Source organism: Buteo buteo, chromosome 9, assembly GCF_964188355.1.
Source record: "Buteo buteo chromosome 9, bButBut1.hap1.1, whole genome shotgun sequence".
Classification (NCBI taxonomy): domain Eukaryota; kingdom Metazoa; phylum Chordata; class Aves; order Accipitriformes; family Accipitridae; genus Buteo; species Buteo buteo.
The window spans coordinates 37,839,175-37,864,568 of record NC_134179.1 but is presented as its reverse complement, the minus strand read 5'-3'; the positions used below and the strand labels follow the sequence as shown (position 1 = coordinate 37,864,568).

Sequence of the window (25,394 nt, the reverse complement as noted above, 5' to 3'; positions counted from 1 at the left end):
GAAGTTTAAAAAAATTAAAAGAGGGAAAACAAACATTCATCACCTCTGTTTTTTTAGATTGGTTCAGGGGAAGGTTGGAGAGGGGAAAGGGTAGAGGAAGGGGAGTAACTTTAAACTTTAACCAGCGACACTTTGCCAATAGTACTTTACTGCTGGGCTGCAAGAATGCAGAAAAATGCAGAAAAATGCAGGAAAAAGGCTGTGCACAGAAAAGCAAAGGTGTTTTTACTGCCAGGGCCAGGCTGATACAGTTGCAGTGCCAGAGCTTTAGCTCAAAAGCTGTATCTTACAGTGATTCGGAATGGCTCTTTCTGTTCTGGATAAATGTGTAAGTTAACAATAACTGTGAGTTTTGACAAGAACATGCACAGTCAGACTGCAAAAAACAGGGGTGAGGGTGGGGTGGGGGTGAACAATTAATGTTACAACAGATCTCTTGCATAAGCTGAAGTGCTTTGCAGAATCCTGTCCTTAATGAAAAAAAGGCTATCAGCATTGGTATGATTACACCTAGTATTTTTCTTATTTCCCATTTCTTATTTCAATCCTTGGGATGAATCCGCCTTGAAGATTTCCTCAAAGATGCATAATGAAGAGCAGGTGTCTGAATCACTCCTGCTTCTGTAGGTCTGCAGGAATGGCAAGATTCAAGTGCCTAGGCAGCTAAATGCTATTCTGACTAATGAGATTCAAATCACCCCTTATGCCAACAAGAAAACGTAGTGCTCAACACAAACCAAAATTTTTTTGTAAGTGGTTGCTTAAACGATTATTGTCAGCTTGAGACACAACATCTGTGCTTATAATCAGAACACTGATCTTACATAGTCACCTCAGAGAAAGAAACTCTCCCAAATCACAAGTCAGAACGGTTCTGAGTTTTCTTGTATAGAAGGCTTCCTTCCGTAGACCTCAGTTCAGCAGCAGAGCTGAACTGGCAACTGCTCGCTCCCACCAAAACAAGTGGCTCCGTTCCTTCCTCCTTCCTCTCTGCCGCCTGCGGAGTCCTTCCCTCTCCTTTGCACCAGCCACAGCTCTCGCTGGGCCCTTCTAGAGCCAGTTTAACACGGCAGCGAACTCCCGCTGCCTGATGAGGTTTTGCCTGTTTAGCAAGCTGAACCGGCTCAGTGACACATCCTGCGAGGAGCAGACTGAGCACGAAGGAGGGCATGGGCGCATCCCTCCGCAGGAAGCTGCCAGCTGCCAGTCACACCTTGAGCAGACTGCACGGCCAGCACCAAACCGCTCACGACGGGCTGGGCTGAGGACGAGGGAGACCCGTGCTCTGACTGCCCGACGCGCAACCCTGTAGACACACTGGGTACTTATCGCTGCTGCCGTAAAATCGCAAATTGTACTGTAATACGTAAATTGCTATTTGAAAGTGAAGTATTCTGAAAGCTCGGTTTCCACTCACCTCAAGTTAGGCATGCAAAGCAATCAACATTTTCCACTTCAAATGTTACATCTCAGTTGGTTACCTGAGAAATGAACATACTGTGTCCCATTTATTTAAATAAGGGTGCGGCAAAGAAAAAACACCTAGTCACTCAGTGTAGTGATTTACTCCAAGGAAAAGTTCATTTATACAAAAAGGTTGTAACTAGCAACCTTAATTCTAGCATCTTCTAATTTGAATTTGCAATCTCAACACTCTTCTTAAAAAAGTGTAATTTCACCAGAGACATCAGCTGGGTTTCAGTGGCCCTGTTTCCCTGTTCATCATACAGCAGCACTAATACTGCCCCATTACATAAGGCTTTTAAAAAAAAGAAAAAAACGAAACAAAACGCCTTTTGTAATCACTTAGGAGTGCTTTCCACTAACGAATTATATAATTAATGTGTCACTCAGTCACTCACTCGCTCTCATTGCTTTACACAGTGATTTCTCCCACAGTACTAAATTCTGGAATTTTCAGATTTACAGAAGCATTAGAAGGATGCTTGCATTTTGGATTAGAGAGGAGTGAGACCAGAAATGATGCTCAAAGGTAATTCTGAAGTCAGCAGGCCTTGTGAAACTATTTATTACAGAAGGGCTTTCTCTTAGTAACCAGGTACTGTTAAGTAGATGACTGCCCACAGTTCTTATCCCACTGCTTAGATGATGGCTTGCTCGGCTCTGAATAGTGGCCCCTTCTACAGCCCATGGGTCTTTTGAAGAAGATAAACAGTCAGATTCATTGACTAATGTAACAAACTTGTCTTCCACAGAATATTGTTGTTAAACAGACATTATGCTACAGGTGGCATAAGTTCACAGCATGTTACCAAATATACTGTGGTGTCCAGACAGGGTAAGAGGTTCTTCACCAGTTGGAAACAACTGAAAAGCTAAATTTCATTGTCACTCTAATCCATATAGTAACTGATTTGCTCCATAGCTACAAAGCTTACCAGTTAATTGCAAGGTTTTTATTCAGGTTGAGCCTCCATTTATACAGGTTTTCCGAGGTTTTGGGTTTTGTGTCCGTGCCCCCCCCCCCTTTATTTTTTTGTTTTGAGGAATGGGCTGCATGAGCTTTGTGTTCTCTGCTTTGGATTCATACTATGGTAATAGTTGTAAGCAGTGCATAAATAATAGTGTAGTATGTTGTTGTCCATGATTCATTCAACTTTTTCTTCAACAGTGACCCACAATCAGTAGTACAGTACTGAATATAACAAAAAATATAGCATTTCTACAGCATTTTATACAGCATCACTGCTAAGACTGTTAGATTTTAACACACTTAAGTCTATCCTTATACTTTATCTCCATTCTCTTATTTTTTTGCTAAGCTATTAAAACAGCAAGTTTACTCTAAAACTGTAACTTAATCTGATGATTACACAAGCATGTAGTAATATGTCTTTCGGTTTTAATCATTTTACTCCCTCCTCCTGAAATAGTTCAGTTCTTTCCATATTTACTGGGTTGCAACAATTACAAAACAGATTTATTTGTAAACAAACAACCCAGACAACAGTTCAAGACAAAGTAACAGGCAAGATACGAATGCAAATTAAATAAAACTAACTTCTACTTTAAAAATTAAGCAAAATTTTGTTACAGAGAATACAGAAAACTGTGTTTGTCACTGAGTACAGAATCGACAATAAATGTTAGCTAATGAACTAAAGTTGAGTCCTTGAAAGAATTCAGAACTAGTGCCTCAGATGATCTCAGCACACAAACCTTCCATGTATTTATGACTGAAACCTTGCACACAGTCTGTAATTATATTGTTTTACTGCAGCAGTTGCCTCAAATCCTTACTAGAATTATATGGGATTTGACACACCCAACTTACCACCTAGATAACTCAAAGTGTGACCACTGTTCCAAACCTTCTTTATGACCAATTTCATGCAACAACTCTATTGATTATAACGACTGCAGAATGAGAGGTATCCAGTATGTGGCATGTGTTCTCAACGATAGATTAAAATGTTGTAATAGTCATGCCAGTTAAAAGACTGTATAGCTGAGTGCCAGCTTAGCACTGATATTAAATGGCTCTTAAGAATATTGCTGATAATATATTAGGGAAGCCTTTCCTACAGTACAGAGATGATTGATCTTCAGAATTGGTATCCCCCTTTACCTCTCAGATGACATCAATCCAGTGATTAAAAAAATACATCAGTAAGCCACAACTTCAACACCTCATAGAAATTACAACATTGCAACCCATCAGTATTCTCTGGTGGCTTTCACAGAGAGCTCTCTGGGCTCTCACTGAATCTGTCCTTAAGGTCAGGGTTTGGAATCCCTTATTCGCTTTCTATGCTCATTGAGATGAAAACCACAAATTTTTCAGTTCATTTAAAATGCTATACAATACTATCAGTTCTTCATATAGTATGTGTGCAACCCATTTAAAATAAACACCTGTTATGGGTTTGTGTGGCACAGTTTTTTTGGTAGTGGGGGAGGGGGCCGCAGGGCCAGCTCCTGTGAGAAGCTGCTGGAAGCTTCCCCGGCTCCACATCGGACCCAGTGCTGGCCCAGGCCGAGCCCATCAGTGATGGTGGTAGCGCCTCTGGGAGAATGTACTTGAGAAGGGAAACCTGCAGTGAGGGAGGGGATTGGAATGTGATAGGAACCCCTCTGCGGATCCCGAGGTCAGTGAGGGAGGAGGGGAGGCCCCCGCAGCCCGTGGTGAGGCAGCAGGCTGTGTCCCCCCCAGCCCATGGGGGGGAGCGGGGGAGCAGACGCCCACCTGCAGCCCGGGGAGAGAGGAGCCCACGCCAGAGCAGGGGGATGGACGCCCCCCAAGATGGCCACTGCTCCATGGGAGAGCCCGTGCTGGAGCAGTCTGTGCCTGAAGGACTGCAGCCCATGGAAGGGACCCTCACCGGGGCGGCAGTTCATGAAGAACTGCAGCCTGTGGGAAGGACTCATGTTGGAGAAGTTCATGGAGGACTGTCTCCCAGGGGAGGGACCACACGCTGGAGCAGGGGAAGAGTGAGGAGTCCTCCCCCTGACGAAGAAGGAGCGGCAGAGACAAGGTGTGAGGAACCGACCCCAACCCCCATTCCCCGTCCTCCTGCGCTGCCGGGGGGGAGGAGGGAGAGAAATTGCGAGTGGGGTTGAGCTGAGAAGGGAGGGGTGAGGGGAGGGTGTTCTAAGATTTGGTTTTACTTCTCATTATCCTGCTCTGATTTGATTGGTAGTAAATTAAATTGATTTTGTTTGTTCCCCAAGTTGAGCCTGTCCTTTGCGCGTGACCATAAGTGGTGAGTGAACCCTCCCTGTCCTTGTCTCGACCCACGAGCATTTCTTTATATTTTCTCCTCATCCCACCGTGGCTGGGATGGGGGAGGGAGGGGGCAGTGAGTGAGCAGCTGCATGGTGCTTTGTTACCAGCTGGACTGAAACTATGACAACACCTTGTGAAAATATTTAATAGGAAAAAGTAATTTTAATTGAAATTATTTAAGTAACATTTCTGTAAAGGAGTAATTATGAAAAATATTTCTGATCATTTTTAAACTTGAAAATTAGTCATTACATAAACACAAAAGAAAGTGAAAGCTATTAATAATTTTAATTCAAAGTTAAATATGACCATATTTACATTGCATACATACATACTAGTCTTCAGAGAGAATGTCTAGATATGCATCCTTCCAGATCACATTCAATTAGCAGTTCTACAACTGCTGTTTAGGAGACATCATCATCCTTCCAAAAAAGCATCCAGTTTCACATGAACTTTTTGAATCCCACAGATTTTGGTAAAATGTACAAAAACATTCACCAAAGGAATGTAATTTTTTAAAAGTCTCATTAAACAGTGAATGTGCTGACATTTTCATTTGCAAGATTTTGAGTAAAACTGAGTGCGCAAACTGAATAAAAACTACAATTAAATTATCACAGCTCCACTGCTAGTTACTGCAATATGAAAAATTAAGACTTATTTAATTTTGCAAAATTTCAAGTTCTGCTTTTCCAACACAGTGCTCAAAGAAAAAACATGGGTAGATCTAGCAATTTCCCTCAGCTAAACAAAGATATTAACAAAGAGAGAAATATCACGAATAAATACTGGACATATTAAAAGAACCAAACAATATCATTACAGTATGAAGCCACAGAAGCAAAGTAAATCCTTGATGAGTTAACCAAGTCTGAAGGCATTTAAAGTGAGTAATTTTTAATAGATTCCAGTACATTATCAGAAACATGCAAAAAGTTATTAAAAAAATTAACTGCTTCTACTCTTTAGAAGACAAGTTTCAAACTTGTTTTGTTAAAATGTCCATAATATACAGTTTTAGATTGCATGCTTATCTGCCCCCACAAAAATCCAGCCAAAGTTTAAATTAATACACTTCTGAATAACGGAAGTCAAAGTAAGATGGTAAGGCTGGGGAGAAAAGGTCATTATGTGCACGCCTTTCTTACTTTCTACAATGCTTTCATCCATCTTAGAAAATAAGACAGCATTGTGCATGAACTGAGGACAAAAATAATTACACGCTCTGCTCGTATCCTAGAGAGACAGCTTAAAGAAAGGTGACTTCCTTCATTCTAAATGTTTCCTACTCTTCAGGAAAGCACATGCATAATCCCTTTGTTCAAAATGCCTTTCCAACAGATGACAAATTTACTGCCAACTGACAGGTGCTGATCTCCCACTTCCTGACCTGGCCGCTTTCTTTTTCCCCTCCTCTCCCTTCTCAAACTGGCACAGGTATTAATTTGGGTCAACACAGCTTATTAACTAGCAAAATTTTTCATCCCACTGAAATATACTCTCACAACAGCTGACCAAAATCTAGTTTCTTTCCTGTCCCCTTTGTAGCCCCCTAACATGAAAGGGCACATTTCCCCCCACCTCCCAGAAGAGAAGTAGAGCAAAACTGTACCAAATACATGTAATCCTGTACTGTTACAAATGATGCAAACTGTCTCTTTTTATTGATGATAAGGAAGAGGAAGGTTCAAAAAAATAACTAGTTTCGTAACTGAATAGGTTTGAAGAAGGTTCTTTACAAAGCATTCAAAGAAACATGGTAAGAATTAACAGTGTCAGCATGCTACTTGTCATTAATATTCTCCATGTTACAATTGTAGGCTGCCAACAAAATTAAAATATCTCTAAGTATTTGCAATTATATTTTAATTTTTGCACTGTATTATAACTTAAGAATTCATCCAGATGTGTCATAAATGAACTTTACTTTCACACATGAAAAACACACCAAAAAACCTGAAAAATTCCAGCCCCTCCCAAAAAACAGCTCTGCTATTTCAAAGAAGTAAAACCCAAGTATAGTTTCACAACTTCACTTCCCAGTTAGCACCCATCTAAGTGTCATTCACAGTCAAAAAATTCTGCTCTGTTTCAAGTGTCTGCATCTTTAAATAAGAAAATTAAACACAGCAAAAAGTTCATTAGTGGCAGAGAGAACAGGTATTTCAAGCCTGTATTTTCCATATTTTATGTCTAAAAACCCTGCATTTATCATCTGAAGATGTAAAAAGCATCGTCCCCACAGCATACCAAGAAGCCACAGTCATCCAGCTCAACTAATTTAAGAACAATTAGTGCACTTTGCCTAAAGCCTGGAGTCCCACAACAGTTTAAGCTATTCTAAATCGGCACTGCTAGTACTACCTTGATGTACTAAAGTGCCTGCAATCCCGTTCATGGTTCTCAAAAGGAACAGGAAGTTTCCAGATTTAGTTTTCAACTGGCTTAGCACTGACGCACATCATCATAGTCATTTAAATCACCAGTAACTGCCACAAGGAAGGGAGAAAGTATGCCTAGCCAGGGCTGTGGGAGTGATACTGAACAGCAAGTGTTGACTTAAGTTGTCCTAAGAGCAGCCAGCCCTGGATCTGCAGCCTGAGATACCTGAAGGACTCAAATTTCCTGATGAGCAGTAGCACTCAGAGGCTGACTGATTTTTAAAACTTCAGCAATACAGATAGATAGTTCCTTCCTGCACCTCCAATACAGCCTTCAGAGAAGAGCAAAAATACTAATTTAACAACACAAGTGATACCTTCAGCAGAAACTCAACATGAGCCCTCAGAAATGTCCCCAGCATAGAAATAATTACAGGTTTAGACCCAGTACATAAGAGGTTGCTGAATTGCCCTTAGTGAGAATACTCTGATTTGAACACCAGCAGTTGGAGGTAGCAAATATTAGCCACTTAAAAAAAAAGAAAAAGAAAAAAAGAAAATCACTATGATGAACCACCCAACACAACTGACATTTTGAAGATAGGTTCAAACGAAAAAACTTCAACAACTATTATCACAAAAACCTTACTAATATTAAACTTGTATATTTTTACACCAATTAGGTATTGCAAGAGCATGTAACTGATGTGAAGCCTGTCAATAATCAATAAAAGCTTAAATATCGTTTTCTTCACATTAAGCATACGAAGCAAATTCACCATTTAGGGAAGCAGGGGGTGGTGCTGAGATTCTTTTTCAACAAGGGTCTCCTCAAATTATAGGCCATTTGCAAAAACTCACTGGAATGTTTACAAGAAGTAAAACATTTACTTGCCTCTACCTCCAAAACTGCTGGATCATGGTTGTCTCTGCTCTTAAAGGAGACCTGAAAAGCAAAAAAAAATTGGGCTTGTGCCCTATTTTGCTTCTTTAAGATGTTTAAGAGAGGCATGAAGAATTGGAATTAGGGTTTTTATCTTATCCTGCGAGGGACACAACTTCTTGCTTCTTGTTTACCCTTGACACTGAAATCTCAAGAAGCCATAAGACAACCTAATTAAGGGAAAACAATGCAAGAATCAACAGAAGCTAAGTAACAGAAAAAAGAACAAACTTTAGTTTTCTTCCCCTACCCCCACCTCTTTCAAGTTCTTCTTTTGAGTGACAAATAACAAAACCCCCTTCCAGAGTTAAGTATTCCTGCACTATCACTACTGGTGATTTATACAGTTTTATGAAATTATACATGCTAAAAAAAAAATCAGCTAGAAATTTGACTGAAGTTGTATTTTAAAATTTTAAGATAAAAAGCAATCAGAAAAAAAGCTCAAGTCCTTTTCAGGGCCTTTTTATGTTTCAAAATAGCACAATAAGTAGAAAAACAATTTTTAGAAGTTCTTTGCAAATGGGAAAGTGTGAAAAAACCACGAGCTGGCTAGCTATAAAAGGGAGACAAACATGACTTGCTCCTCCACTACTAACATGCCTGTAAGACAGTTTGTATGGATGCTATAGTGATGCAGTTATCAGAATATAAAAGCTGTTGCAGTGGTTTTTTCTTAAAAATAGTGCATTTCATCTGCTAGCATGAGGTTAATTTAAAAAGAAAAAAAAATTTAAAGTCAAATTCATACTAGATGCAAATGAGCAAAGAGGATAGCTTATGAGCAAAAAGGATAGTTTATTTTAACCAATACCCATTGCTGTTGGGGCAACCGTAACAGCGAGATGGTATGGTACCATGTAATCCATTCAAAAGACAGTTTAAAGCCCCTTCTCTATTCTTTCCACCCACACTTCAACTATGTAATTACTATATACGAAAGAGGAAAGTCCAATTTTTCTGGCACATAGGGAAGTTAAAAATATTGCTTTTGAAAAACATGCAATCATCAAGAAAAAAAGAGCAGGATGCCTAAAAATAAGAAAAATATATCTGAAGTACATTAAAGTACATACTTAAAACTATTATGAGAAGTTACGCTGTCTTTAAATTATATATCACAAATAAACAACGCACAACCAGTGCAGGGTTGTAGTCAATGTTTTAAGTTAAGTCAAATCGGGGAACTGGCTGAAGTTCCTCATCATTACACACATGGAATGTGATCTTGCTGAAATGCTAAACCAGCATCAGACAGACTCAACACCCTTCTCTAACAAAAGAGTATTTTACTTTGATACACACAGATAGAAACACCTGGTGACACAAGGTATAGTTTTTCTTTCAGGGACAGCACTGGCTTAAGCAACTTACTCAGATAATGTGAATTCTGCACAAGGGTAGGCCAAAGACCTGGCCATCGTTATTCTAGATTTATTCTTCAACTTAGCTCTCTCTATATTACCAGCAATTAGAATGGTACACCACCAGTAGCAACAAGCAGCAGGCACAGATTCAAACAGTACTGGCACTCAATTAAATGCTCCAGTGGCATAATTCAAAGGTGGTTTGTTTTGGGTTTTTTTGTTGGTTTGGGTTTTTTGCGGGGTTTTTTTGATTGTAGTTTTGGGGAGTTTTGGTTTTTGGGGGTTTGGGGTTTTCTTCTTTGTATGGTTGGTTGGTGGTTTTTTTGGTTTGGGTTTGTTGGGGGTTTTTTTTGGGGGGGTGTCCTTCTACAGATGAACTATAAGCAGAGAATGGAATTTTTAAAAAAATAAAAAATTAAAAACCAGAAAAATTTCATCTTTCTTTAAAATACTGAAAATAAAGTATTAGAAAATAAGTCAAAATTAAGAAAATCAAGTTTAGTTCAAGAGTAACTTAGAGGTCTACAGAGCATTCGATGCCAGGATCACACACAAGATTCTTGTTTCAAAGCTATGAAGAAAGAATTCACAAAATTATACTGTTTTCTCCTTTCTGTTGAACAAGAATCCTTTTCATCAAAAACTTCTTACTTTAGTGGGTGAAATTAATAGTGATATAGCAAACTAGAAGTTAAAGTAAAAACATTTTAATGTTTTAATGCAGACACTCATGTATCTGATATCATGGAATGTGAAGGTGAAGTTTAACTCTGCAAGTTAAGTTTATTTAACAACGAGCTACCACTGAAAATTGGGATCCTGACTGCTACTTCCCCTGAGCTACCCTTGCTGCTTAGACAATTGCACAGGGGCCAATCTGAGAAACTCGCAAACTCAACTGACTCCTGAGGATGCACATGAAACAGTGGGAACAGATGACCTAAGGCTTTTAATGGGGAACTGACCATTAGATCAATCCAAACATGGTGCCATACCACACTCAGAAAACCTTCAATAATTTCTGATAGCAAGAAGATTTTGTCCTTTGAGGACTACTAATGTGATTAACTTACAGAGCTCAGGCATTACTCTGCTTAAGTGTGCGAGCCTCTTCAATCCTGCACAATTTGAAAAAGTAAAGACCCTTTGAATTAAATTCTGATTTAAGGACATCTGTGGTTATTTCAATACCCATTTACCACCCACTTAAAGAAAAGTGTATTTATATTGTGTCAAATTCACTTTAAGATTACCAAACATACCAGTGACACACACACACAAAAAATCTTACTTTTTTCCCTAATGTTTTTAATACCTTTTTTACTATGCAATTTATCCTACCCATGCAATTATTTATCTTGATACACTCCTACCTACGCAACGTTTTCATACAAAGCATTAAATCCCATTTAAATGTTATGGAACAGAAGTGACTAAAAGAGTGACTAAAAGACTTTTGAAAAGAACTGAGAATTAAGTCAAAGTATCCCAACTACCAGTTTCAATGCTACTCTCCACAGTAACACACAGTAATCAAAGAAATTTATCTTCTGCTATAATTTACAAACAATGCCCAGGCCACATACGCAAAACCATATGGTCTCACAGGAAAAGGCACCTTCACTAACATGTGCTCAGAAAAGTCAGAAAAAAATTATCAGAAAAAGTTGCTGATAGTTTTTTTTTTTTTTCCTCTTAGTAAAGCATGTTTTAACTATTTAACAAACTACAGTAATACACGACAGGAGTGAAAAAGTGCTCAGTGCAAGTCGTGCTCAGCCAAGCATACACAGTATAACCTCCACGTTCTCCCTGTTCTACCCCCAATCCTTACCCTGCACACAGGGTTAATAAGATGTATCCCACTTTTGTAAGTAGGACATCACGTTCTGGTAATGAGGATAATAAAGTCTGAAACCAACTGCAATAAAATTTTAGCAACTCGACTGACTTAGTAGACAGTAGGCAACTATTTAACACAACAGCACTCAAGTTCCACAAGGCAAGAAAGCGATACACTGCAGTTGCAGCGTACGCAAAGTAAAAAGTACATGTAGCTCATCTATGAAGAAGTTAAAACAGATCAACAGGATAAAATACACAAACCAATGGATGAACAAAGCACTTAAAAATAAAAGCTGCCATCTTTGAGACATGAAGTGTCTGAGAGTGAGATGTGAAGTGTTTTTATTTGGGCACTTAAATATATATAAACTGTTTTAACTGCTTTCTCTAACATAATACAACATGCAGGTTAACTTACTATTAGAGTTTTAAAACACTGCCCCATCTTACGCAGGAGGTTTATTCTTTACTCTGAAGATACCAACAAATAAACTCTTAAATCTGATAATCAAACAGTACATAAAAATGCCACACACAAAGTTTCAAAAACACAGGCAAGCAAACAGCTTTTTCCAATATACATAAAGTAGAGGCACTAAGAAAATTAAGAATTAAACTAAGAAATAAAGTTTGCACTGTATATATCCACTGAGAGTCCAAAGAGCAGCTGAATTAACTCTGAATAAACACGTAACATTTGAAACTCCAGGCACAGAAATCACTAGTACACAGCTCCATATTGAGCTTTTCATTTGTGCATTTCAAATGTTTCCCTTCTGTAAGGGGAAAACCTTTTTTTTTTTTTTTTTTTTTTTTTTTGTGGTATGTAGATAACCATACACAGCCCTGTTAGCTAAGTCATCCCAGGATACTGAAATCCATGCATTCTGCAAGTTCTGCAAGTCCTAATATTCACCCCCACCTCCAAGTAATTACATAGCTGTAACTCCTGGTATGAAGACAGCACGAACAGAATGGAATCCAAAAAAGTAGTAAAATATCTAGTTTGATACATACGAAAATTACTCTTCCCAGTTGCAGAAAGAAACTGTTTTCACCATAGAAAATGTATTTGTAAAAACCACAGATAAATCAGCATTTATGAATACATTTAGGAAAGAAATGCCTTCTGCTACTGTTGTCACTATTCTGTGGAGACTAACAAACTTGTTCTCAGTTTCCTCCTGATCTCTCAGGCCTGCTCTTGTTCATCTCATCAAATTTCCTGCAGAATTGCATTTCCTGTTGCCTATTAGTGAGATCATGCCTCGCTTCCTTTTTTTCTCTTTAAAAATCCTTGAAGACAGCCTCAAATTTGTTGCACAAATGAACATACTTTTTCTTTTCTTAAAACAAACAAAATCTCCAAAAACCCTGCTAAGCCTGTTTAAATAAAGTTTTTCTAAGCTAAGGGCAGTAACAAGACACACAACAAAAGCTCAGTACTCTAATCATTAAAACTTGTTGCTGAATACTCTTCTTGAATTCAGGATTAATGAGGCACTACCTACTATTGAAGTGCCCTAGTCACAGTATGACTAAAGCAATAGAAATTTATATATATATCTATGTGTGTATGTGTGTAACAAAAAAATCTATGCAATTAAAATTTAAGTTTTCTGAAATTAGATGTAGCCAAACCATACTGGAGCCCCAAAATTTTAGCTTGATCCTCACCAATATTTTCATTTTATTTTCATTTATTTTCATTTTAGCATATAGGAATATACATATGAAGTCAATGATGCACAAAGCTGGATATAGGGAAAAAACCCTTAAATTCAACCTGATTGTAGAGTTGATACATACTTCAGCAGTATACACACACACTATATATACATACATATATATATGGAGAATGACAGTTTTTGTGATTCATATAAAACTTTGATAAATTAAGTGTTCCATTATACTATATTGAAATTTTATTCTGTACATCTTACTGGTATCCCTCTTTCTATACTTAAGCTTAACTCAAGTCATTTTTTTTTCCCATTTCAAAGACTTTGACCAGAAGGAATCGTCAGGATGATCTAATCTGGCCTCCAATCTATCATAGGCCATTACTTTTCAACAGAAAAAGAACTGCTCTGACAGTAATCATTACAAATTGGTTTAGAGCGTATCCAAGGTCATCATAACTTGACTCTGCTAATACATGGAATTAAAGTTGGTTGGTTTTTTTAGATGGATTCTTCACATTTTCTTGAAGAAAATTCAGAGTCATTCAAAATCTGATTTTAAAAAATTCTTAGCTTTGAGGCACAGACATTCCAACGGCTAAATGGTAAAATCTCCTTACTTTCTTTCAGAGTAGGTTTTGAATTTTTACCCCTTGGAGAATCACATTCTCCTCTCAACTGTCCAAACGGCTAAGAAAAGGGAGAGAAGGGATAAAGAACATCAATATCGCCACTATCTACTTTAAAATCTTATGTAGTTGTGCTCAGGATGACCTCAGTAGAGAGAATACTTCAGGTACCAGATTCATGCAAGTATATTGTTACGCAGCTAAAAGGTAGAAGTGCAAATGTGAGACGTAGTCTATAGGTCCCAACCTTAAATAAAATATTGGTCACATTTTCAGTCTTTAGTTGCTGATCCTACATAGGCAGGATCTGAGCCTGCTGGGAATTATGATTCATTGTGTACGTATGCAATAAAAACAATTTTTATGACATGCTTTCAACAGTATTGTTTTCATCAGAGAGAAAAAAGCATGTCTAGCAGGTGTATATATATTTATTTCAAATGACAAGTACATTCAACTTGTATTAGGGGGGGAAATAGAGAGGTCTGAATTTTCCTCACGTGGTATGCATCCCTCCCCTGTCACCAGGATGCTTAACAAAGTATTCTTCTGGAGGACTGTTTGGAGAGCTAAAAGTCAACTCTCAGCTTCTAGATTTTTCATGTCCTAAAGCTTCTTTGTAGAAGAAATTTGAGGAGTTTTTCTCAAACGTTACTGAGATAGTAAGCTTTTGCTATTTGAACAACTGTATGACTTCACACAACATTTTTGTCCAACTTAAAAATTAAATTCAGGAAAAATTGTTGATGGGTGAGTGAAGAGAATTACCCAATTTGTTCATTCCAGGCGGCATTTTTCAAATGGAAAAAAAAAAGTGACTGCAAGTCCTAGAAGAATAGTAAAGAACATAAAGGGAAAGCCTCCTCATGCAAAAAAAGGGTCTAGGAAAGGCAATTGCTAAAGGAGAAAAAGTTCATTTACTTTTCCTAATGTTAACACTGCAAATAATTTCAACACAGAAATTTTCCTCTCTGCAAGAAGATCTGCATGTAGAGATTATGTGACGATACGGAAGATTAATACCTATTCAAAACTGAATATCACAACATAATTTTTAAAATTTTTATATTGAAACAGGAAATTCCTTTAGAAGAAAACACATTAAATAGCTCATCCAAAATCTAACTGAAATACATAAGAAAGAAAATGCTGAAAAAAATGTTAGTAAATTATTTCCAAGTGACCAAAGTCTATGAAATGTAATCAGAACAATTTAATTTAAACAGAAAAATCTGACAGGCTCATTATCTTTGCTTTACAGGAAAAAAAAGTGCAGTACCTCCATTTAAGACTATTTGTTCTGGAAGAACATAGCCCTCAACTTTATCTGAAGTTGGGATTTTATACTAAATACCTGAAAGTATAAGGAGGCCTCAACAAACTAGCTCCAATATTACAAAAACTATCTGTGACTGGACAGCGTGGGTTGCAACACTCACCTATAAAGTGAAATGACTATTCAATGAGCATGTCTGATCACAGGAAGCTATCTAATCACTGCAGAACCTAACCCTACATGGATGAGCTAACACAGTTATACTAATACTGTATTGAAGTGCTGCTATGCCATGAAATAATTCTACTAATCTAAATGCATCTCAAATTCACATTCCACTTTTTTTTTTACAGTGCAGAAGAAAGAAAATTGGAAAAACAGTTAAAGAATGGACAGAGATCATTCCACTTGAAAATGCCAGATCATAAAACATCTTATCAAATTCTTATTTAATGCTTATCACTGTTTACTTTGTATGAAAGGTGAATTGTGTGGTGAGTAGGAACAAATTTACATTTATTGACTTTACGAATTATCTAAAGAAAATGTAATCAATAGTCATGTGAAAATAAAATAATTTCATTAAATTTATCACTTAATATGCCCAGAAAAATATTTCCTTCAAAAGAAAAGCAGACTATTTCAAGAACATGCCATTTATGAGATCTCATCTATGCAAGGCTTTCTACAGTTTTCTTTCTGTAAGCCATGATAAATTCACACAATTAAAACTTTTTTTTTAAACCTGATTTTTCACTGCTGTTTGCTTGCGTCCTGTGAGATTACAAAGTGCCACTACCAAATAAAAGCTAGCTTTCTGCTCTTTAACAATGACACTGTTTAGGTTTTCAAAAAACAAGAAAATCTTCCAAGTTTTCCATACCTCACAAAGCCTTTTAAGGTACTGTTTTAGCTGCATTTTTTTTTTTTTTTAATTCTAAGGTTATATCTAAGACTAGTCATTACTGCTAACCATTCAGTATGTGCAATACGCCTTCTGAACACACTTTATTAATTGTGCTTAATTATTGTAGGCAACCAATCTAACTTTCTGCATGTGACCTCTATTTACCTAACAGTTGAAGCTCTTAAGTTCTAGTTGAATTACCATGCATTGTCATATCCACTGAGATCTTGAGAAGAATTTCATGTACACACTTTAAAGCCATTACAATGATTATTCCACTCTCCACTTACTGCTTCATACTTTTGGCCAAATTAGTCTAGCATCAAACATTCAGCTTTCACTCCAGAATAAAGCTGTTCAAGCTTGTTGAATACAGACCTTTGAAACTTCGTAAGTGAAGCAACCAAGTCATTCCTTAATTTCTTTGGATGAATGACATTAAAAGCATTTAAGTGTGACTGTAACATTTCTATACCTTTTCTTATTGTCTACTGATGTATTTTGTAATGTGTTTTGTACATTTTTAATTTCATAATATTCTTCAGCATTGCTACCTGAAAGAAACAAAAGATCCACACAGATGACCAAGTCTTTCTTCTACATGTACTTCCTTGCCTTACTCATCCTTGTTATTTCTGTTTAGATATGCTAAAAATAGCTACTACTCAGAGAATCCTCTTTTTCTGACATGTAAGCAATGCAATTAAATTTCAAAAACCAGTGAAATAAGGACCCGTGGCAACACATGCTTCACAGAGAGGAATGACATGGAACAAGATAGGGCAAGTGTCTTCCAAATTGCTAACTTATTACAGTTAAGGATTATTTTTTTTTAACTTTTGCTGTAGCCACTATTAGTAAAGTGCAATATTTAAGAGTTATCAAGAATAAAAAAAACCAAACCCATAAACCCAAACAAAACCACAAAACAAAACACCAAAACCCACCACACACCACCACCACACCAGAAAGACAAAACTTCTTTTTCTTTATTGTCACTAGGTTCATAAAAAAAAAAAAAAACAAAACAAAAAAAAAAACCCACAAACCAAAGCCACCTCCAAACAGCTGAAAAAAATCCTGTTAATTTTCTTCACCTCACGTCTTCCTCAACAGATAAACGAGGGCATTATCACTGTTTAATACAAGTTTTAATTGAGTACTGTCACTGGTGGGAAGAAAAGTGCAGAACCACTACTTTCCATATCAAACAAAGCAGGTAATTAACAGCTATTCTGGCACAATCCCTTATCATCAAAATACACAACACTGTTAAGTTCTCTCAATGCCAATGCTTTGCTTCAACAAAGGAAAGCTGATGTTTCAGGGTCACATTCACTCCTTTAATACACAGGCATAAATTCACTGCTCAGTCAGACACCTATAATTAAACACAAGAAGAATATAATTCTAATGTTCAGACAGGCTTGCATACGAGTGAGATATTTCCCCCTGTAAAGATGATTGCCTTTCAGTTTTTGGTTTCAAGTAGCTACAGTTCACTTAGTTTTGATTACATAGCAATTAGATATGCAAATACAAGAGATCTAAAAAAAATGCTTTTTCAAATGTCAGATTGTAAGCAATCAAGCTTATTCTTGTCTCCTGTACACACAAGCTATTCATTAAATAGCTATTGTCTTAAAAACATTCCAACAGATTGCATTTATCAGGGTTTTAGAAGCAAATATGGGAGTGCGCATTACCCAGAACACAGCTCATCAGGGAATGAAAATGATCTTACAATTAATTTAATACATACACGATAGTGGTTAACTAAGTTGGAACTAAATACCATACTCTTTGGGCACTTTTCCCACTACTGTTATTATCAATACCTAAGCTCACTGCATCTTCAAATTAACAAAAACTCATTAGTTTGTATATTTAATGATACTGTGTTGGTAATAAATTTCACAGCTGAAAATGCAGAATTATTGAATATCTATTTTTTTCATTGTATCTTGAAAATACATTCATATAAAGTCAGTCACTATGAAACCACATGTTTAGTACAATTTTGGCAAGAAGACGCATTTTGACACACCACCCCTTTTTATTTTTTTTTGAGAGCCCATAGACATGTTCTACTAGAAGAGTAGACTGACAGTTTCATGCACCTAGTTCATATATATGAGCTTGGTTCTTTATGTCACATTTCATGGGGCCTCTAGAAGCAGCCCACAGTTTGAGAGATCCACTGATCACATGTTAAAATGGTGGGAAAGGATGTTTGGCAGCAGCTCTGAAGCGCCTGCAAAAGCAGAACTACTGGACTATTAGATGGACTAGTCTTCAAAATACTGTTACGCACAACTATGGTCTATCATTGATGGTCTGAAAGCTTGGTCTTGCAAAACTCTAAAGAAGCAAGAACAAAATGGGATGGGGGCAGGGATTGGTCAGTTGTTTCTCTAAATGATCACAAAATCACCTCCAAGCTAACAGGAGGGGAAAATAAGATCCGTAAAAACAAGCCTGTGTTTTCAGTGACTCAGCTGTAAGGAAATGTACACTAACAAAGGAAGCTGAAACAGTTCTTTCCTAAGGCTTAGTTTTCAAGCCAGGTAACTGAAGTAAATAAAATGCTTTCCTAGTTGATACCATGATTGCCAACCACCCTTCAAGATGTCTCTTGCAGAAGCACAGATCCTTTTTCAAGGTCAGGAAAGCAGCAAAAATTATAAGAGATGCCCAATTCAGCGGTCTGTTTAAAAACCTGAAAAAAATCAGTTTAACTCTGAAGCCTAGCTGCAGGCCCTGAAATGTTCTGGAAACTCAGATCCAAGGAAACACTGGAAAGGCTTTTTACAAGAACTGACATTTATGAGCCAACAGATGAATGTGTGTGACAAATTATTTGACATTTTGAGGGTCTTCAAATTCGCTTCATTTCTTTTCCTTTAAATGTTCAACTTGATTTTATCTTTCCCTCCTCTTGCAATAAAGGAGCCTTATTTAACCAGCCAGTAAGGCAAAACTCATGGCCTGTCAGCTTGCTGTTGTTGCCTTTGCAGCATTTATATCCCTTATGTTGCTTCTTCCCTAAGGGTCACGATAAACAACTGTTTGAGCAGCAAATGTAACCTGCGTATTTAAGCTCCTACCCACTACAGCCCAACGTAAAGAATGATACTGCTGACAGGGGAACCCAAATATTCCCTCCCAGTGGTTCCCCTGCAAACACTCTCCCATCTATTATGTGGTTCTCCAAGGAAGACGCTGGAAAAATCCTGTATCTACCACTGTGAAAGGCCAGGATCTGAAAAGCATACTCAAAATGCCAGATTCTTGCCAGTTTCTGCATCCGGCAAGATTGGTGGTACAGCATCATCTAGTCAAACTATACTTAACACTCCAGCTTGCAACAACAGCCTATTGAAAGTGGGTTTAATAGGAACACAAGTAACAGGCCACATGATGCATTTTAACCTGTTACACTATATTCTACCTGGTAGATTCTTCTACTAGAAGTCATGAAACACGTATTCAATTATACTGCAAACAATAGGTCTGAAGCCTGCAGTAACCAAATAAAATCAGACTTCCTTAAGAGAACTGAAACAGATAATCAATAGGAAATGTGTTTTTCCTCTTTAAAACATTTGTTTCTTCAGGTGTATATAGGAGACATGGCAAATTCAAAGTATCTGATTTTTCTTAGAAATGGGGAAGTGTTTTGTTTTTTTTAAGGGAAGGTTAATTTTACTACCAAACTAACTATCCTAAAAAGGTGCATTTCAAGTTAAATTGAACTTATCATTTAAAAGGCTGGATACTGAAAAATTCCACTAGTCAGGCTGCAAAAAACAATTTTGGCATTTGCAATACCCTTGTCTCCTCACCACACATTGGCTAATTTCCAGATTAGCTTCAGTATTTCAAACCACATTAATAACTATAAAATGTATCACTTATTTTGGCTTGTAACACAGCTTATCTTAAGACCTCTTCTGATTAATGCTGTTATGACTCAGTGTGAGTTAAGAGATTCAAATTCTAGGTCTTCTTGTCAGTCAAAATTTAAGTGAACATTCAATTCCAGTGTTTTCAACTTGAAACATAAATGATTATTTCAAAGCCACCTCAAAAATTGCTTGGTCATTTGAAGCCCACTTTCTCACTAGATGGAGAGCAAATACAACACGTATTATCAACACAAAACAACCTATACTTTTCTTCATAAAAATTCATGCTAAATTTTAAATTTCTTTGTTAACTACTAGCTTTTAGTTCTTCAAATTAAATTTACAATATGTTTTGTCAGTTCAGCGAGCTAGGTAAAACAAAACACTCCCCAAGACCCCCAGCAACCTAAAAATTAAATTCCCTTGAATACACATGGTTGTAAATATGTGGGGCATTTGAAATCAATTGTACTGCATCTTAAGTGGCTCCCAAATAATTCTGTCAAGTGGATCAATTAAATCAGTCAGGTACTTCATGTGGCTTCAGACAGTCTGCTAAATGTAGTTTGGCATTCCAATCCTTTAGCAATGTCCGATTGCCAGAGAAGCATTAATCATTTCTGTATGGCTGCAGGACTAAACATTCCAGATAACCATTTATAAAAATACTCCAAACTGTACAAGAGCAGTGACAGAGATCGTATTAACATGCTAGGGGTTCCATCTTTCAAAAAACTGCTTCTTTCTTATTCAACACAAACATGCAATTGCTAAAATGAACAGCAGCTTTCCCACAGAATGGACCAGGTGCTTTCAGCACTTCTTTCCTTACACTTCCCAGTACCACCATAGCAGAAACTCTAAGGACCAATCAATTAAGGTACCTGATGACACTTACAAAGAAAAAAAAAAGTTTATCTAGGCCCAAACATCAAAATCTGTCATCCAGAGTTTAAAAATCCTATGGATAGAAAAGGAACTGGCATTTTGCAATGGAGAAATGTGGGAGCCAGAAGAGAAAAAACACTGAGAACTAGGAGACCATATCCATGCTTTAGACAGGATTTTGGGAACTGTTCCCAGAGCTCCAGACTGCAGAGACAGTACACGTACAACACTCAGACTCTATCAAGAGAGGACAGGAGAATGGAAAGACCAGTTTTCAGCTTTTCATTCATAACACTAGGGTCTTGTTTTGCTGGCTATTGAGCTGGAAAAAGTTTTCTTAAGATAAATTGATATCAACAGTGTTAAAAAGAAGAAAAATCCACTGAAGAAAACCACCACAATACCAACGCTCAAAGAAAGTAATTTAAAACCCCCCTCCAAATCATTAAATAACCCCACACCAAAACACCCAATTCCTTTTTGCCGCCATGAAATGTTATCCTCACTGAAAATAGGTATACCAAACTTGTGCCATGACACATGGTCAGAAGAGTAATAAAGATTGGGAAAAAATAACACCTGCACCAGACTTACTAACCACAGAAAAATTTATTATCATAATTTACATAATAAAGTATTATATCCAAACATTTAGGTTATATGCACTCACTGGCCACGTGCCAGATCAAGGCATTCAATTAATAGGCTGTTCTTTGCTTTCAAAGACAAATTCCTTCCATTTGTGCATGGAAAAACACCACTAGCATACTTGCAAAATGATGCATAAAAGCCAGGACAGTTTGGTTCATAATTACATTGCCTATTTTACTTCTGCCAGGAATCAAAAGGGATTTCAAGAATTCTAGTTGAGATACCAATTAAGCTTAACCTTTAATTTTTACTCATTCCTCATGTCACATCTACAAATTACCTATGGAAACCTCTAGCCAAGTCTTAGGGAAACATTGGTATCTACTCTGCACACCCTCCACATCTCTTCAAAAGCTACTACATTCAGAGTTCATGTTCCAGTAACTTTGAGGCAATTAAATACTGCAAATTCACCAATGACCCTGACTCTTAGGAAATATTTTTTTAATGATATTTTTGCTGTTGGATTTTTTCATTCCCTTTCAGATGGTCTTCTGCATGTTAAATCATTTTAACTGTTAATTAGTTAGTAGCATGAGAAATCTGTCATTGATTTTCTTATGCCTCATGTTACCTTCCTTGCTTGAACTACTAACGTCCCCCAGTTGCAACACTATTTTGACTCCAGCGTTTGTATCATTTGCTACCTTCACGCAAATATATAAAGTGTTGCTAGAAACCAAAACTCAGTCTGGTGCACTTTCACAGCATCTCATATTCAGAAGATAAATGAAGCACCATGGAAATTAACCCTCCTTTTATTACAATGATTTATAAAGCACATGACCATTCAGGAGGAGGTCAGCAAGGATCAAGATGGAAAAAGATAGCCAGAGAAGGTCTCTCTAGAGAGCTAAGAGGAACTGTATGTCAAAGCAAGGAAAATGAATATAACTTACGAAACAAGGGAGAAGTTCATGAAGTTGGGGGGGGGGGGGAGGTGTGTGTGACCTAGTTCAAATCAAAAGGAAGAGAAACATTGAGGGAGAGAGGTTAAACCACGACAGAGAGATTCATGAACCTACAAAGACTCAAGAAGAAAAAAATTTCCCATAGCTCTTGATATGAAAATATAACTGCTCCGTAAATTATTTTTGATTGCTCTCTACACTACTGTGCATATATATGTTCATTCCCCAGAAATATTAGTTCTTCACACATGAAAACTTCCTGGTCCTCCCCAGCAACTCTGTGGCAAATTCATGACATTTTTTATATCAACTAGACACCTCCTCCCTGTACTGATTCCACCTGCTGTCATCAAGTTTTCTACATAATTCTATAAATACCTTCTAATGAAACCACCCAAGAATTTCATATTCCCATTATTTTTTTTTCTTATAGCCAGAGTCTTCCTGTTACTTCAGCTGCCGGATATTCTGTCAGGCACACACAAGCTATTGATTGCCTGAATGAAGTCAGTTTTGCAGATTTTACTTTCAACACCCAAAACCAGCTTAATGTTTTCTTCATTTCAGGCTATTATTATGGTTAGAGGATGAGATTTTGGTTGTCTTGTAGGAATATAAGTACTGAATTGATTTATTATCCAAATTACATTCAAGAATTACTCACATTAACAAATTCGTCAAGCAAGCATGAATACTGTGTGTTGTGTGTGTTCCATAGCGAGTTTGTGACATGTAACAGTCAAATCAGATAATTTACACAGAATATCAGATTCTCTTAAATTAAACAGTCTCCAAGCAAGTTCAGTACTGGCCATTGCTAAGTTAAGTTTTCTACTATTGTAACAGTAACAAGTTTTCTTTAACAGAAAAACAGATTTGTGTACCTGGCCTTAACAAACATTTGAACAAATTTTCATCCTTTCATGCAGGTACTCAACACATACTTTAAACTGGTATGAGTTTTAAACACATTTCACAGTGTGCATGCACTTCAGCGAGTCCTACATTCATCAAAACATTCCCCATTTACTGCCCCAAAAGATGTGAAAAATGTGAATAATTAGCAGACAGAAGCTGCTAATTATTCTCAGAAAAGGCTAATAAAAATGGGCAACTGTCTGTCAATAAATCCCTCTATATTTGAACAGTGTAAAGACCAACAATAAAATCTTGCAACTATAGCTGGATAAACTGTAAAGTAAGGATACTGTCCTGCTGCATACCATTAACATCTACACAGCTACTTGAATTTCATTCATATCTTTAGCATACTGTACCATAGGCCATACCTAGCAAAAGGGTAACCTGTGATTAGTAACATCCATTTTAATCCAAGTCTAGGCAAGACAAAGGCTGACACAGAAATCTGAGAAAAGTGGAAAACTGTCATCATCTAAAGCCAAGTTTAAATGGCAAACTACTCGGACATGTTGGGAATTACAGTTTGTGATTGTTACTATGCAGTTCACTTTTCCAAGCTGAAAAGGAATCCAGCATCTCGCCTCAATGAAACACTACAGATTATTGTTTTCTGGATAGAGACAAGTAAAGTAGCAGAAAGTCAAATATCTCTATCCTCTAAATGTTCAATTGGTAGCTTAAGTATTTAGTTTCAGCAATAGCGGCATCTTCTTCTGTGCTTACTCTTTTGCTCCATGCTAAAGAGCCTTCCTATCAGCCTCAGTAAAATTGCTAAATCTGACCCTAAGGAGCCATATCCAGGATGGTAAACAACCTGTATTCTGCCTGCTGGCAGCCCCCTCAAAAATACAGAGAACCAAGAGCTGCCAAGAACTGATGCCTACTCGGGAAACGCACACGCATGCTGCTTTCCACCCTGAATCAACAGGTTCTGCCTCCATTCCCGCATTTAAGTAGACTCAATCTTCATACAGGACAGGGAAATTCCCCGTGAGCCTCAAACGAAATATGGTCTTTCCAACACAGAAATCTAAGCACAGTTTCATGATACTCAGCAAACACTCAAAATGCAACCCTGAACACAAATTATTTCTGGTAAGCAAGCTTATAATATCACAACATTAAATCTTAAAAAAGTTCAAAAAAAGCCAACCATATACCAAACACAAAACCATCCACTGAAGGGCAGCCCAATAGGTTAAGGTTAAAGCCTAGAAAAATCTACAATCCAGAAAGAGTTCAATGGTGCTGATAAACGAGAACAGTGGTAAAGTGTGCAAAACCACTAGTTGTCCTTCACAGCACATCATGAAGATAGGGAAATATCACTGAATCTATCATTTGTGGAATCTCACAAGAATCAACTCCCTCGTTTTAGTATTATTAGATAACACTCAACACTATTACCCCTGCAAGAGAAGATTAAAGTTCTAAGAAATCACATGACTGCACATAAGAATGCCCATACTCCGCTAACAAAGTCTCAGCTAGCTCAGTAACTTCTCTCATCTGTTTCTGCTGAATAAGTGTGGAAAAACTTTCAGGTGATAGTAATTTTCATTATTTAAACCATTCACTTCTTTCACTACTTTACTAGACAAAGTAAAATGTAAATAGATGCTTGCAGACAGTTTTGTCAATACCTCAAAACAATTCAGTATGAATTGTCCCCCCAGCCTTTCAAAACTTCTGTTCAAATGCCAGACACAAACAGCTGTGAGCTGTAGCCTAGTCAACTTTGTATAACACAATTAACACTCTGTGCTTCTCACCCAACAAAAGCTTAGGAGTAATTTTGCAGAAAGACAGTTTCTACCATGGTACAGATTGAGTCAATTACTGTTCAATAGACACAGAATTTTAATTTATAAGCTAGAGACTTGTTTATACACAGATGTTCAGGCAATGATTCAAGATTCCCTTGATATATACCTTTTCCACTACACTGAGTGCTAATTTTTTCTCCAATTTTAACATTATCTAGATTCTCTTGCCTCTTGACCATAAGGTTTTTTGCTCACAGGAAACTGACAGAAAAAAAATAAAAGGAAAGTAAAGTCTAATTCAAGTTGGTTTCTACTAGCATGGCTTCGATTACGCTCCTCCAGCCTACAGCTTCCAGTGTCTCTAACAAAGTACTTCTTTAATGCCATTAACTCAATTATTTCCATACCTAATTAGCTCAATAACCAGTTCACTATTTACCAGTTTAACTGCTCTCAGAACAAAATGACATATAATCAAGTTTTGATATCGAAGTTAATCATAGTCAAAGGCTTCAGCTACTTCTCATATTACATAGGAAAACGTGCCTTAAGAGTGGTAAAATCTGCTC

The 25,394-nt window shown here is 37.2% G+C and overlaps 1 protein-coding gene across 10 annotated transcripts in view; it reads right to left on the bottom strand.

Moving 5' to 3' along the window:
- QKI (QKI, KH domain containing RNA binding) overlaps nt 1–25,394 on the bottom strand; it is a 168,907-nt gene that overhangs the window by 70,362 nt on the left and 73,151 nt on the right. For 5 of the 10 annotated variants that reach the window (XM_075036099.1, XM_075036096.1, XM_075036095.1 and 2 more), the window contains exon 4: nt 8,023–8,077. The exons of the other annotated variants lie outside the window; for them this stretch is intronic. In XM_075036099.1, coding sequence (XP_074892200.1) covers nt 8,023–8,077 — 55 coding nt within the window. The remainder of the gene's footprint in view (nt 1–8,022; nt 8,078–25,394) is intronic. 10 annotated transcript variants of the gene reach the window in all.